At 42.5% G+C, this 13,703-nt stretch overlaps 1 protein-coding gene and 1 non-coding gene across 2 annotated transcripts; both read right to left on the reverse strand.

Annotated features, from left to right (window-relative positions):
- Positions 1 to 1,774: 1,774 nt before the first annotated feature.
- Positions 1,775 to 6,436, reverse strand: LOC140560731 (CMRF35-like molecule 7). Its single transcript, XM_072685248.1, has 4 exons — positions 6,361 to 6,436; positions 4,655 to 4,984; positions 3,268 to 3,445; positions 1,775 to 3,183 (listed from the first exon to the last, which is right to left on the reverse strand). Exons 1-4 carry the CDS (start codon positions 6,395 to 6,397, stop codon positions 3,054 to 3,056), a joined length of 675 nt encoding a protein of 224 aa, XP_072541349.1. The 5' UTR covers positions 6,398 to 6,436; the 3' UTR covers positions 1,775 to 3,053.
- On the reverse strand, positions 2,685 to 2,730 carry LOC140561515 (U6atac minor spliceosomal RNA). Its single transcript, XR_011980071.1, has one exon. It is a non-coding gene; the product is annotated as a U6atac minor spliceosomal RNA (small nuclear RNA).
- Positions 6,437 to 13,703: the final 7,267 nt, after the last annotated feature.

A 13,703-nucleotide genomic window follows, 5' to 3' on the forward strand; every position in this document is an offset into this window, starting at 1 on the left:
GAGAATTGATTGCCAATAAGCTAAAAAAAAAAGGGCTGCACTTGGTGGCTATTTTTTTTAGAACCCCCTACCATGTAGCGCCACCTTGCTGATGTTTAGTGCTGTAGGTGTGCTAAAAATGTGGGTACTATACTTACAGTTGTGGTCAGAAGTTTACATACACTCATCATGGACATGAATGTCATGGCAATATTGAGATATTGAGAGTTCATCTTTATGACACTACAAGTGTTTAATCAGGGTTCGCTATCTCTCTGGTCTGGTCTGGCTGAGAGAAATGGCCTATATAAAAAAGACAAATAATAGCTAAACAACAAATTCTTAGATCTGGCAAGGGTGAAGACATGTAAACTTTGGTTAGGATGAGCGTTTGGACAGTGGAAAGACCTCCAAATGTTAAAAGCCGTAAAAAGGTATGAGAATGTTGCTCTGTAACATTGACTTTATGGTTAATTTTATCAATAATTCATTTTTGCTAACTCTAACCTTGGTAAAGCTATTTACTTACCATGACATTGCTCTCTCTAACGTTATTGCATGGTATTTAAACATGTAACATTTGCTAAGGGGTTTATTGCCACAAAGATCTTAAAAGATGAGCTAGATGCTTAACGCCAAGGTAGCAATGTTGGACGAGGCCGATAGCCGGTGTACTACCACCAAGGTAGCGATGTTGGATAAGGCCGATAGCCGGTGTACTACCACCAAGGTAGCGATGTTGGATAAGGCTGGTGGCCGGTGTACTACCACCAAGGTAGTGATGTTGGACAAGGCCGGTGACCGGTTTACTACCATCAAGGTAGCGATGTTGGATACTGATGTGCTACCATTAAGGTGGGAACCTTCCTTCCAATAGCCGGCAAGGCCGGTGACCGGCGTACTATCACCAAGGTAGCGATGTTGGACAAGGCCAGTGGCCGGTGTACTATCACCAAGGTACCTATGTTAGACAAGGCCGGTGGCCGGTGTACTACCACCAAGGTAGCGATGTTGGATAAGGCCGGTGGCGGTATACTGCCACCAAGGTACCTATGTTGGACAAGGCCGGTGGCCGGTGTACTACCACCAAGGTAGCGATGTTGGACAAGGCCGGTGGCTGGTTTACTACCACTAAGGTAGCGATGTTGGACATGGCCGGTGGCTGGTTTACTACCACTAAGGTAGCGATGTTGGACATGGCCGGTGGCCGGTGTACTATCACCAAGGTACCAATGTTGGATAAGGCCGGTGGCCGGTGTACTACCACCAAGGTGGCGATGTTGGATAAGGCCAGTGGCGGTATACTGCCACCAAGGCACCTATGTTGGACAAGGCCGGTGGCCGGTGTACTATCACCAAGGCACCTATGTTGGACAAGGCCGGTGGCCGGTGTACTACCACCAAGGTAGCGATGTTGGACAAGGCCGGTGGCCTTACCGATGTGCTATCATTAAGGTAGCAACCTTCCTTCCTGGCTTAGCTGATGCAAACCTTTGTCAGTCACTGTCATTTTGTAGAAACAACATAAACAAATAACCCTCGCCAGTGTGTTATGGGTGCCGTGTTTGTGTTTGCTGTCTTTTGGTCCACAAGCCCAGTCTCATTACCTTGGCAAAGTATATGCATAAATTTTGGGAGGTGGAGCTTCTGAAGGAGCGTTGAAGGGAGGGGGTGTGTTTGTTTTGCTGTTGAGTTCAAATATCAACAGTTGTTCTCCAAAATCTTATACAGCATCTTTAATAGAAAGAATCAAGAGTCTGGTGAACAGTTTATTTGTTTCAATTTATTGGAGGTTTTCTGAATCAACACAGTATCAAAATTATACATACAGACTCAAAAATATACATACAGCACAATTAATATTGTCTATTAGCAAGTTACACCTTGACCAGATGCTTTTGGAAGTCTGTGTCTGGATGTTTGACCACTCTTCTTGGCAGAATTGGAGTTTAGTTAACTGTATTGGTTCCCTGGCACAGAAGAGACTTTTAAGCACAGTCCACATATTTACAGTCCATAGTAAAAGCTTTTATTCATTCCACAACCACCTTTGATGTGTGTTTGGGGTCATTGTCCTGTTGGACCACCCAATTCTGAGGTAGTTCACCTCCTTCATAATTCCACCACCATGCCTAACAGTTGGTACAGTTTAGGTTTAATCCCTCGCCTTTACTCCACCAATCATATCATCCAGTCATTGTATGAGAACTCGATATTTGTCTTATCAGACCATGACATTTTTAAACAGAAAAATGCTCAGTAGTTCTGATCATCAGTAGCTTTACATGTCACGATGTGCAGGTTAGCAGAGGGCCCTGAGGGGTCCAGCAGAATAAGATGCTGTCACTATGGCCAGAGGATCGCTAGTTTGAAGCTAGCCATCAGCAGCTGGTGTCAGAGAGAGCATAATTGGCCTTGCTCTCTCCAGGTTGAGTTGATGACACTCTCTCCCCACAATACAAGACAAGGCAACCATATAAATCATTAGTGTTGGGCACATGGTATTTGGCCTCTGCTTTTAACCCACCCGTGCAGTGAACCTACACACATACATACTAGTGATCAAACACACACAGTGTTTGCTCAGGCGCCCGGGGAGCAAGGAGGGTGATGGGCCCAGCAGTGGCAGCTTGCCGAGCCTGGGTATCGAACCCACAACCCTGTCATCAATAGCCTGCTGCTCTAACTGCTGAGATTCAGAGATACTGCTTGTCAGGGGGCATGCTAACCTTCGCTCCTTTCATACAACACATCCAGTGCAGTGCTGGCTGGCACTGGCCATTGCGTCACTATTCCGAGTGCATTGGTTGCCTGGTGGCGTTGCATCGCCGGTAGTTCGGAAAAAGAGGCAGTGGCTCCCTCGTGTCAGAGGAGGCAAGTGCCGGTCTTCACCTTCCCAGTGTAGGGAGCAATGCATGTGATAGGGGGAGAATATGTATGGGTTGGGTACTTGGCGATCAGAATAGGGGAGAAAATGGATAAAAATACATAAATAAATAAAAAGAATTGCAGGTGGGCAGTTTCGCCCACCCTACGGAGATCAAAGTGAAGTCCAAAACCACAGTTTCTCTGACTCAGTCTCTCCTACGCCGCAGTTCAAAGTATATTGTGAAGCAGAGGAGGTAGGAACACAGTCCTACGAAGAGAATCCACCGCATGACACTCCAGATTGTGTAGACCGGACTTTCAGGGAATAAAACCTCTCTGAAAATGAGAACATGAGAAGCTTTCAGAAATATCGTCAGAATTTGATTAGCTATTCCAACCTGCGGCTTTTCATTTACGTACGTTGTCATGCTTTCAGGCTTTACATATGTTGAATCTGTGACACTGGATGCTGCTTGTGACGTCCATGTTGTTTTGCTGGTCTTTGCAGTTGTTATTTGGCTGGTTGTCAGGGGTAATGTGGTCGTCTCTCTGACATTGCACTGTGTCGTTGGCTCAGGCACCGAGCAATGCTGGGCCTCTTGTGTGGGGATAAAAAAACATAGTTTGCTTTTTTTCAAGATGTATACATACCTAGGCCATAATAGGCCATTGTTATCTGAGACTCATGCAAACTCTATAGTTAGTACTGCCTTTAGTGTTATATAAAATATAATGCTTACATCATAACAAGTAAGAAAAATGCAAAACTGTTAAAAAACAAATGCAAAAAAAGGTGCCAAAGAAGGTTTTTATTGAGTACTTTTTTTAAGCCTATTTACCACCCTGTTATTTTGCCCTGGTTTACTTTTTACTGGTGGTTCATGGAAATAAATGAGCACTGCTTTTTAATAACGCAAAGGAATTAAACAGCAAAAGCCTTGTGAACACAGCTCTTTTTATTTAAGCATAGGATTCTCACCTGTGGAGTCTCTAAACTCAGATAGCCTTATCCTGAAACAACCCCAAGCCTCAGTCTCTCAGCCTGGTTGACACTATGACAGCCACAGAGCATCATAGGCGTACTCTAATGCTGCAGTATGTATCAAATATATGTACTGCAATTAAGATTTACTTTTATCTACGTTTACCACATACACTATGTGGACAAAAGTATTGGGACACCTCTTCCAAAAAGACCTTATCATGCTTTTGTTGGAGTAACTGTCTCTACTGTCCAGGGAAAAAGGCTTTCTACTAGATTTGGAAGCATTGCTGCGTCGCTCATCCACAACTCCTAAATCCCAAAAGTATTGGATGGTACACCATCAGTCCAGAGAACACAGTTCCACTGCTCCACAGCTCAGTGCTGGGGGGAGGCATCTTTATGCATTCATTACAAGGGGTGTCCACAAACATTTGGACATATAGTGTATGTCAGATTTCTGTTGCTATCCTCTTTATGTGAAGTTGGCTAGCTAAAGTGATTGTAGTACGGTCTGGTAAGGTTAGCTTTTCGCCTAGCACCTAGTTAGCGCCCGTACGCTGTCATGCCCTAACATGGATGCGCAGAAGGCCCTTCTTGGTTTGTTGTAGCTTTTAGCCTTTTTTTAAGCCTTTTTGGTGTTTAAAGTTCACGGTTTTGCACCTTAATGTACTGAACACATATTATTAACTATGCTAAGATGAATACAGTTTTCTCATTATAGGGCCCCTTAAAATCTTCATATCTCCATGCAGTCACCGTAGACTCATCTACAGCTCATCTTTTCTTTTGACTTTTTACAGATTCCTGTTAAAGCTGACTCACCAGAAGAGACCGACAGCTCCATGGAGATGGACACGTGCCGGCTGACTCTTTCGATCGCGCACCAGTACCATCCGTTATCTCCTGGTTTGGCGCCCCTCATGCGTACGGTGAAAAAACCTTCCTTTTTATGGTCAGCTATGTCCAGCGGCCCATTGCCAGGCGCTGATTGATCAGTTCGTATGAGGGTGGTGCAGAAATTAAAATAGTAGCCCTTGCACCAGTATTTGACATTGTCCCGATAAAACGAATGGTACCGACAGGTGACGTGGACGGTTCGGCCAGCGCACTGCTTCACTACTTTAGGGCCAGTGAGAACATTATCTCCTGCAACTGAGCACAAGCAAACAACCAGATGTAATATGATGTAATATGCAGTCATCAATATAGCATCAAGATATAAACGGGTTTTACCAAAACCCTAATAGTAGAGGTCAAAAATATTGGCACCCCTGCACTTTCAGAAAATGCACCCAGAATCTCCCAGGAATCCGTTGCAGTTACAAATTCAATGCAAATGCAAAATCGTTGGGACCTTTTTTTAATTCCAACAAATTATTGGATTTTATGGATTTTAATGTGATGCTTCTCCAAGCGGAGTTATGTCCAACCTGTTCAACACACTTCTGAGTTCACCTCCCAGTGCCTCAAACATTATGGGAAAGTATGGACAATCTCAAGGCTACAAGTCCATCTCCAGAGATCTTGGTGTTCCTGTCAGAGGTGTACAGCCCATAACACTGTAGCTAACCTCCCTGGATGTGGGCGGAAGAGAAAAATTGATGGAAGACTGCGACAATCAACTTTCAAACAAAGTCAAGTTGTCCTGCACACACAAGATCCATCACCATCTGAAGGAAATGGGATGCTATGGTAGGAGACCGAAGGGGACTCCACTGGTGATGTAGACACCAGAGAACCTACCTGAGAAAGCCACAGTCACCGAGAAAAAATACACACATTTACAGAAAACAAAAACGAGGCCTACAAAGAAAAGAACACAGCCCCTACAGTCAAACATGGTGGAGGTTCAGAGATGTTTGAGGTTGTTTTGCTTCTTCTAGAACTGGACGCCTTGACTGTGTGCATGGCATTATAAAATCTGAAGACTATTAAAGAATATTGAAATGCAGTGTAGGGCCTAGTGTTCAAGGTCATGGGTCTTCCAGCAGAACAATGACCCAAAGCATACTTCACAAAGTACTCAGAAATGGCTTAAGACAAAGTGCTGGAGAGTTCTGAAGTGGCCAGCAATGATTCAATGTCTAAATTCTATAGAACACCTGTGGAGAAATCTCCAATAGGCCGCTGGGAGATGGCATCCTTCAAATTCATGGTTACAGAAAGCCATTGATTTCAGTTCAGTTTCCAAAGGGTGTTCTACCAAATATTACGTTAAGGGGTGCCAAAAGTTTAGTCTAGTCCATTTCCGGAGTTCTTAGTGGAATGATATCAAAATGACCTCTTGTTTTTTTTTCAGCATTTTTGTGTTGTTTCACTGCGAACCAAAGAAATATACGTCAACACCAAAGCATTTGATGCATTTGCTGAAAGAACTGCAGGGATGCCATTTTTTTGTCATTTTGGGCTACATCTGTTGGTCCATTCAGCATGAAATACAAACAAAACAACAGCAAAAAACAACCAGTCCAAAGAATTGACGTTTAGATGTGACAGCAATGATATAATGCATATGAAGTGTGGCTTACCCTTCTCAAACAGAAGCAGAATGAATATCAAGACCATTTTTAGACCACCTTCTCATTTTCAGCTACGCCAAAGATAAATGACATAAAAAGTGAAAGCTTTTGCTAGCTTCCTGCCCTCCACTTCTGAGGTCATCGACAGCATCCTGTGGCTATAGGGCTTAAATTCACACAGGAAACTTTGTCTCGCATGCACGACATATGAATGGTGCTCTTGTAAAAGACAACATTTACCAAAGGAAACAGAATGGCTGTCTACTTGTTGTACGCTAATCAGTTTGCTTGTTACTCAATGAACAGTGCACATTTGTCTGCCAGGTGTCAGGGTCTCAGAAACTGACTTGGTTACATAATCACTGCATGATAGTTTTCTAAAAGCGAGGTGTGAGACAATCTCATACAGGAAGCAGCAGTAGGGGGTGGCTTATCCGGTCACCAGAAAAAAACAGCGTGCTTTGTTTAGAATGCAGGTATGGTGGTCACCAACAGCGGAAGCTAACAGGCTGCAATATAGCCTACACTGACTTTTAATGTGAACCCTTTAGAATTGTATGCTTTTCTGCATTAATTTGTCATAAAATGGGATCTGATCCTCATCCAAATATAATGTGCCTAAAATAATAACACAAAACAATATATGATCTTGCAGGTGTTTATTAAACACACTCATTCAACATTCAAAGTGGAAAAAAAATGAGTGAACCCATGGAATTAACAGCTGGTTAATTCCCCCTTGGCAACCTGACCTCAACCAGATGCATTCTTCCTGGCAGAACTGCTTTAGCTCTGTAATGTTCTTTGGACATCTCATGTGTACAGCTCTCTTCAAGTCAGTCCATAGCATTTCTATAGGGTTGAGATCTGAGCTCTGACTTGGCCACTTCAATAGACAGATTTGTTTTTCATAAGCCATTCTTGTCTGTGGATTTGCTCCTGTGTTTTGGGTCATTGTCCTGTTGCATTACCCAACTTTTCGAGTTTCAGCTGACGTACAGACACTCTCACATTATCCTGTAGAATTGTTTGATACACTTGGGAATTCATCTTCCACTCTATGATTGTAAGCTGACCAGGCCCTCATGCAGCAAAGCAGGCCCAAATCGTGATGTCCCCCCCCACCTGCTATGTCCTCTATGCTGGTATCTTAGCTGGTTTAAGATGGTGTAAGCTGTCTGGTCACCCAGACAGAAACACAACCTATGCTGGTAAACCAGCTTTTGACCAGCATAGTATGTGTTTGATATGAATTGTCCAGCTTGGTGAGGCTGGTCAATATCCATGGCCAAGCTTGGTCATACTGGTCATCTAGCCTGGTCAGATTATTCATTTTGTAGACCAACTAAAGCAACAGACTCGAACTAAAACATAACCTATGCTGCTTTAGTATGTGTTTGATATGAATTGTCCAGCTTGGTGAGGCTGGTCAATATCCATGGCCAAGCTTGGTCATACTGGTCATCTAGCCTGGTCAGATTATTCATTTTGTAGACCAACTAAAGCAACAGACTCGAACTAAAACATAACCTATGCTGCTTTCATATACACTTTTCAGCAGGGGGGCCACTTCTGGTTCTATAAAGAACCATGTTTTTGGTTCTCTATGATTTTGGAACCAATTTTGGACCATTTCTATTGGTCCATTCATCACGTATGGTTCACAAAACAGTTTTCAAAATGAATGTAAAATTAATTGTTCTTCAAAGGTTTTTATAAGACAGATATGAAATAGCCATGCCGTAATTTTAAATCAGAGCTTCACACAAAACTCTAAGGATCTTCCAACAAATCACAGAATTTTTCACTGCATGCAGTCCTCAATAACTCCAGACGCTCTAAATGAGATTCAGCAGGTGTTCAGAGGAATTCACATGGTCATGATAAGCATTCAGTAATGTTTTTCATTATTATGTGATGCTTACAATACACTCTTAGAAATAAAAAAGGCACCAGGCTGTCACATTATCACTTGGTTGGTACCACCATTGGTACATCTTCAGTTCCTTTAGTCAGGGAACATACCTGTACTCTATTTCTTTGCAGTTTTTCAACTCTAGCCTTCGAAACAGGTGTACAGGTGTATGAAATGTACAGATATGCAACTTCCTCCAGGGAAAGTGAATGTAGTGAATGAACCCTTTGATGAACATAATTACAGTATTCTGTGGAATATAATTGCATTAGGAAGCCTTGTCTGTATTAGGCCACAATACTTTACAACCAGTTGTTATTGTAACATGGGTAGTGGAGGCATCCATGATCCTTTTTTTACCCATTAGAGCCCAGACCCAGTTTTGTATATATTACCCAGTTACCCATACCCAGTTCAATCTAGAGGTCAGTAGGGGGTGGCTTATCCTGTCACCAGAAAAAAAACAGTGTGCTTTGTTCAGAATGCAGGTATGGTGGTCACCAACAGCGGAAGCTAACAAGCTGCAGTATAGCCTATACTGACACTTCATATGAACCCTTTAGAATTGTATGCTTTTCTGCATTCATTTGTCCTAAAATGGGATCTGATCCAAGTCGAGTGAACTGAAAAATATAATGTGCCAAAAATAATAACACTTAAAATATATATATATATGATAGGCAGGTTTTTATGACGAGTTCTGTCAATCATTTAAGCTTAAAATCTTGATGTAACATTCCTTTTTATTTCATCATTTGGTTCTAGAAATGGGTCAGAACTGGATATGTATGATATGATATGATTAATATGGTTAAATGTGTTAAAACAGACCTTTAGAGGCAAAATGTCACTTTTTCAGTAAGCTGGTTTTGTCTCTCGCACTAACCAAGCACACCAACCTTTGTTTAAATGAGGTCACATGTACACACATTCACAAGCTGTCCTGTGACGCATCCAGAATGTTCAGTATATGTCACATTTGGGGACTTGACTTGAGTTAAAGTGAAGGACAAAGTGCTGTAAGAAACTTCACACATCTTTTAAAGGGTCTGAGACACGTACATCACCGTGGGCTCCTCTGGATTGAGTGGGTAATCTTGAGGTTAAGAGCTAAGTGTACAAACAGATCAACCAGACATTTATAGATTTAATAGAGAAATAAATAATCATTTTTAGCTTCACAGCCATATCATTAAAACCTCCTGACTGATACTGTGTCAGCCAAAACAGCGCTGGCTCTTCGAGACATGAACTCCACAAGACCTTTGAAGGTGTCCTGTGGAATCTGTCTCCAAGACATTAGCAGCAGTAAGATGAAAGGTGTAATTTGTGAGTTGAAAAGTGGGGCATCCATGAGCCTGTCGCCGGCTCACGGGTTGTCCTTCTTCAAAGCACCTTTGTTGGGTACTGACCCCTGCATACCAGAAACACTGTGCAGGACCAAGATGCTCCGGCCATCACAAGTCGGCTCTTGTCAAACGGGCTCGTCCCTACACTCCTAAATATAAAGGTGCTGCTGAGGTTCATTTAAACAGACACTGCTGAAATATCCAGCTCAAGACCAGTTTTAGCTGGTTTTAGCCACGACAAAATGATTTGCTATCAAAGTTCTGTAGAGAAACACTCTTTCCAGCTGTACTTCCTAGTGCTAGCTATAGCTAGCAATTGACTAGCCATGTGTGATGTAATTTTGTAGTTTTGCTTTTTAATGAATTTGACAATAAAATACTTAACATTAGTTTCACTAAACTAGCATGAAATCACACTATGAGTGTAATGTTAGTGGGTTGGGGATCACGCAGGCCGTTTGTGTGGCTAGCTCGGGCCTAGTGTTGCAGTGATGCATTAGCCTGCAGATTTAGAACATGTTTATGTCCTGACATTCTGCAGAAGATGATATCAGTGGGGCAGTGGTGGCTCAGCGGTTAGAGCGCCGGGCTTGTTGATAACAGGGTTGGGCCGCTGTTGGGCCTTGAGCAAGGCCCTTTACCCTCTCTGTTCCCCGGGCGCTGGAGTTGGCTGCCCACCGCTCTGAGTGTGTGTGTACTCACCGCCCCTAGTTCACTAGTGTGTGTGTGTGTGTGTGTGTGTGTGTGTGTGTGTGTGTGTGTGTGTGTTCACTACCACAGATGGGTTAAATGTGGAGGACACATTTCACTGTACAGTGTACAATGACAAATACGTGCACCTTTACCTTTTTAGCTGAGCAGCCTAAGTGCAAGAACTCAGCAGCCTACCGTTTCCTGTTAATCCTCTGTGACGCAATGGTCAGATTGAGCAACGCCACATTTACCTTTAGGCTGCTTCAGGTGGTTGATTGCCTAAAGTTGGAAATCTGCTAGGGTTAGATGACATCAACGAGGGAAAAATTTCCCTTTACTGTTCTCATGCAGGGACTTTCCTTAAGGCAGAGCAAAGAAATGACCAGGGTGAAGATCAAAAAAGCCTAGAAAATGCTGCCAGGGCTTTTGAGCTCCATGAAAAGATGTTACACTGGGCCCCAGAGTTCTCATCAATTCAAGTCATGCACACTTTTGATTTATTTAATTTATTGATGCCTAAATTACAGTTAGTGGCAAAAGGACTATTTGGAAAAATTTTAATTTTGGGCCCCACAAATCTGACAAAAGACAAAAGTGTTATTACAAACTTCTATTACTAAAGAACAGCCCCACCAGTGTGTACAGAAGTCCCTGTAGTTACTGAGTGATGTGTAATACGTAATGTGAAATAAGCCTTTCTGTGTTATATAAGGGGTTATTATGTTTTTTAGGGCCCTGGTCAGGCACAAGCCCTTAGAATCATCCATCTGGCATCCTAACTGATGGGCTACAGTCATAAAGTGTCCCAGTGTTTCTAATAAAGTGGACAGGGGGTGTGTGTGGTATGTGGTGAAGGTGTGGAACTAATACTGAAAGTAGCCGACTCCTTCCATTCCAGGTGCTAGTTATCGACATGTCCAGGCTTTGCTCGCTGCTGTTCTTCATTCCTGTCCGTCACCTTCGCAACTCATGATGTGTCACATCCTGAAGATCACTCTAATGCAGTTCAGCATGTCTGTGCCAGCAGGATTGGAACCAATCAGTTTTATGAAGAACGATTTCTGGGCTTTTTCTCACCTTAAAGCTCTAATTCAGTCTTGACTTGTAGCAATAATTATGCCAACAGCTCAGGTGTTAGCATGATGTGTTTACCTGACTGAAAAATCCCCTGTGTCCGTGTGGAATTCCTCCCACCTCCCAAAATCACAGATGGTAGGTGAACTGGCTTTGATAGTGAACTGGTGTGTGGTAGCCTGTGATGGACTGGTACCCTGTCCAGGAGAAATTCCAGCCTTTGGAGGAACTCTTGACCAGGACTATGTTTCTCAAACATAGTAAATTGGCTATTGCCCAGCCAACATGTTCACATGGGTGGAACATGGAAGAGGTGGGTTTCAGGATGGGCATGGGCTGTGGGAGTGGGTTTGCACATGCGTTTTTACTGGCACCCAGTTGAGCCTCCCAAATGGGCCTCATAGTTTCAGCTCAGCCCAGTTTTAGATCACCTGGGTCCCATCTAGGCCTCATATGCAGTGTACAAGCAAGGTAGGGCCCATGTTTAAGCCCTCCTGGTCTGCTTACTATGCTCTCAGTGGGTTATAATACATTTATTAATAACTTTATCATTTGTAATTAAGTAAGAGTGTTAATCTCATTGGTACAACTTCATGCTTTATGCTTTAAAAATGCAGATATTAGAACTGAAATGAGGGAGACTGTGTAAAAAAAATAAAGCTACAATTTCAACATGTAAGTATATACCCTTAATGTATGCAAATACCCTTAAATTTAAGTCTGGACTGCGTACTTGAATTACTACATCTACTACATTACTACTATATACTATTACTACTATATTACTACTACTTTAATTACGTCTGATTGGTTGATTCCTTGAGGGCCATCTTAAGGAACAATGTGCATTTGTCCTCAACATAATGAAGGCCATTGTATAGAACTATATCTATGTTTTTATCTATATATCTTTACTACAGAATGCCTTGAAGAGTTGGAGAGTTGCTGTTCTATTGCTTGATGTCCAGCAGAGGGCGCCACAAACCAGCCAATGATTTAAAGCCAGACAGGGTGACCAAGTGAACTTCATTATTTTAGTACTTTCTTTATTATTTTAGTCTGTTTTAATTTTGCCAGTAAGGCACAGAAGACCTGTTATGGGTCAGTAATAAGACAACGACCGCCTGATTTGCTTGATTAGCAAAAGCAAAATGCAAGCCATAATCAAATACATCAGTCAGACTGAGCAGACATTGCCCCAAAGAGAAAGGGTCCTGATTTACACCAGCTGGTTATTTAAAATATTAGATCATATAGACCACCAAAACTGCCCCTCTTTAGATGAACGACATCCAAGACGAATCAGTGCTGTGGATCAAGAAACTTTGGGGTGAAGCATTTCCACCCCAAAGTGCAGACTTCCACATCATTGAATGTGTTCGGGATGACTTGGACGGTGAGAAGTGTAATAAAGTGCAATGGAAGGTAAGCTAATGATGGACGCTCTGAACCAGGGTATCTCATTCAAATTCAATAAGGTCCAGTTAGAGAACATTTTGGTGATGTCTGCAGTTTTGGTGGTCTACTAATATTTTCGTACAGGTGTAACCAGTTTCGCACTGGTAGCGATACCAGTTAAAGGTAAAAGGTAAAGGTGCACGTATTTGTCACTGTACACTGTACAGCGAAATGTGTCCTCCGCATTTAACCCATCTGGTAGTGAACACACACTCACACACACACATGTGTTAGGGGCAGTGAGTACACACACACACCCAGAGCGGTGGGCAGCCAACTCCAGTGCCCGGGGAGCAGAGAGGGTAAAGGGCCTTGCTCAAGGGCCCAACAGTGGCAGCTTGGGAATCGAACCCACAACCCTGTTATCAGTGCATTATACATTTACACATAGATAGAAGTGCTAATAAACCGTACAACACTGCTGCTCTTACTGCTGTTGAGGAATTGTGCAGCCATATTTTTTTTTTTTTCTAAGTGGTTGCTATGGTATTTTAGATGGTTGCTCTGGTTTTGCTAAGTTATGGTGTTGCTTAATGAGTAGCTTGCTAAGGTGTTGCCTGGTGGTTGCTAGGCAGTTGCTATGAGATTGTAGTGAGTAGCTAGGTTGTTAGAATGATGTCACAGGTGGTTGCTGCGGTACCCCATGTTATTGTATTTGTATTATTTTTTAATTAAAATAATAAATAATTAAATAATTAGTAATAAACTCAAATTAAATAATTAATCTTAAAAAAATAATAATTAAAAAAATATATACGTATATCTTAACTAGCTAATATGTGTGTAGTCAGCTCCTCGGGAAGGCCCCGCCCACCGCCGTGTCGTCACCACTGAGCCCTCAGAGTTTCTCGGGCTCTCTGCTG

Source organism: Salminus brasiliensis, chromosome 8, assembly GCF_030463535.1.
Source record: "Salminus brasiliensis chromosome 8, fSalBra1.hap2, whole genome shotgun sequence".
Taxonomy (NCBI): Eukaryota; Metazoa; Chordata; class Actinopteri; order Characiformes; family Bryconidae; genus Salminus; species Salminus brasiliensis.

What these genes read in the sequence shown, in the direction of transcription:
- LOC140560731 (XM_072685248.1), bottom strand. Translation starts at nt 6,397, where the DNA reads ATGGTCTTGATATTCATTCTGCTTCTGTTTGAGAAGG. An exon ending in TCTGCTTCTGTTTGAGAAGG is followed by an intron (nt 4,985 to 6,360) that starts GTAAGCCACACT and finishes GCTTGTGCTCAG; the next exon opens with TTGCAGGAGATAATGTTCTC. An exon ending in GGAGCTGTCGGTCTCTTCTG is followed by an intron (nt 3,446 to 4,654) that starts GTGAGTCAGCTT and finishes TCCCCACACAAG; the next exon opens with AGGCCCAGCATTGCTCGGTG.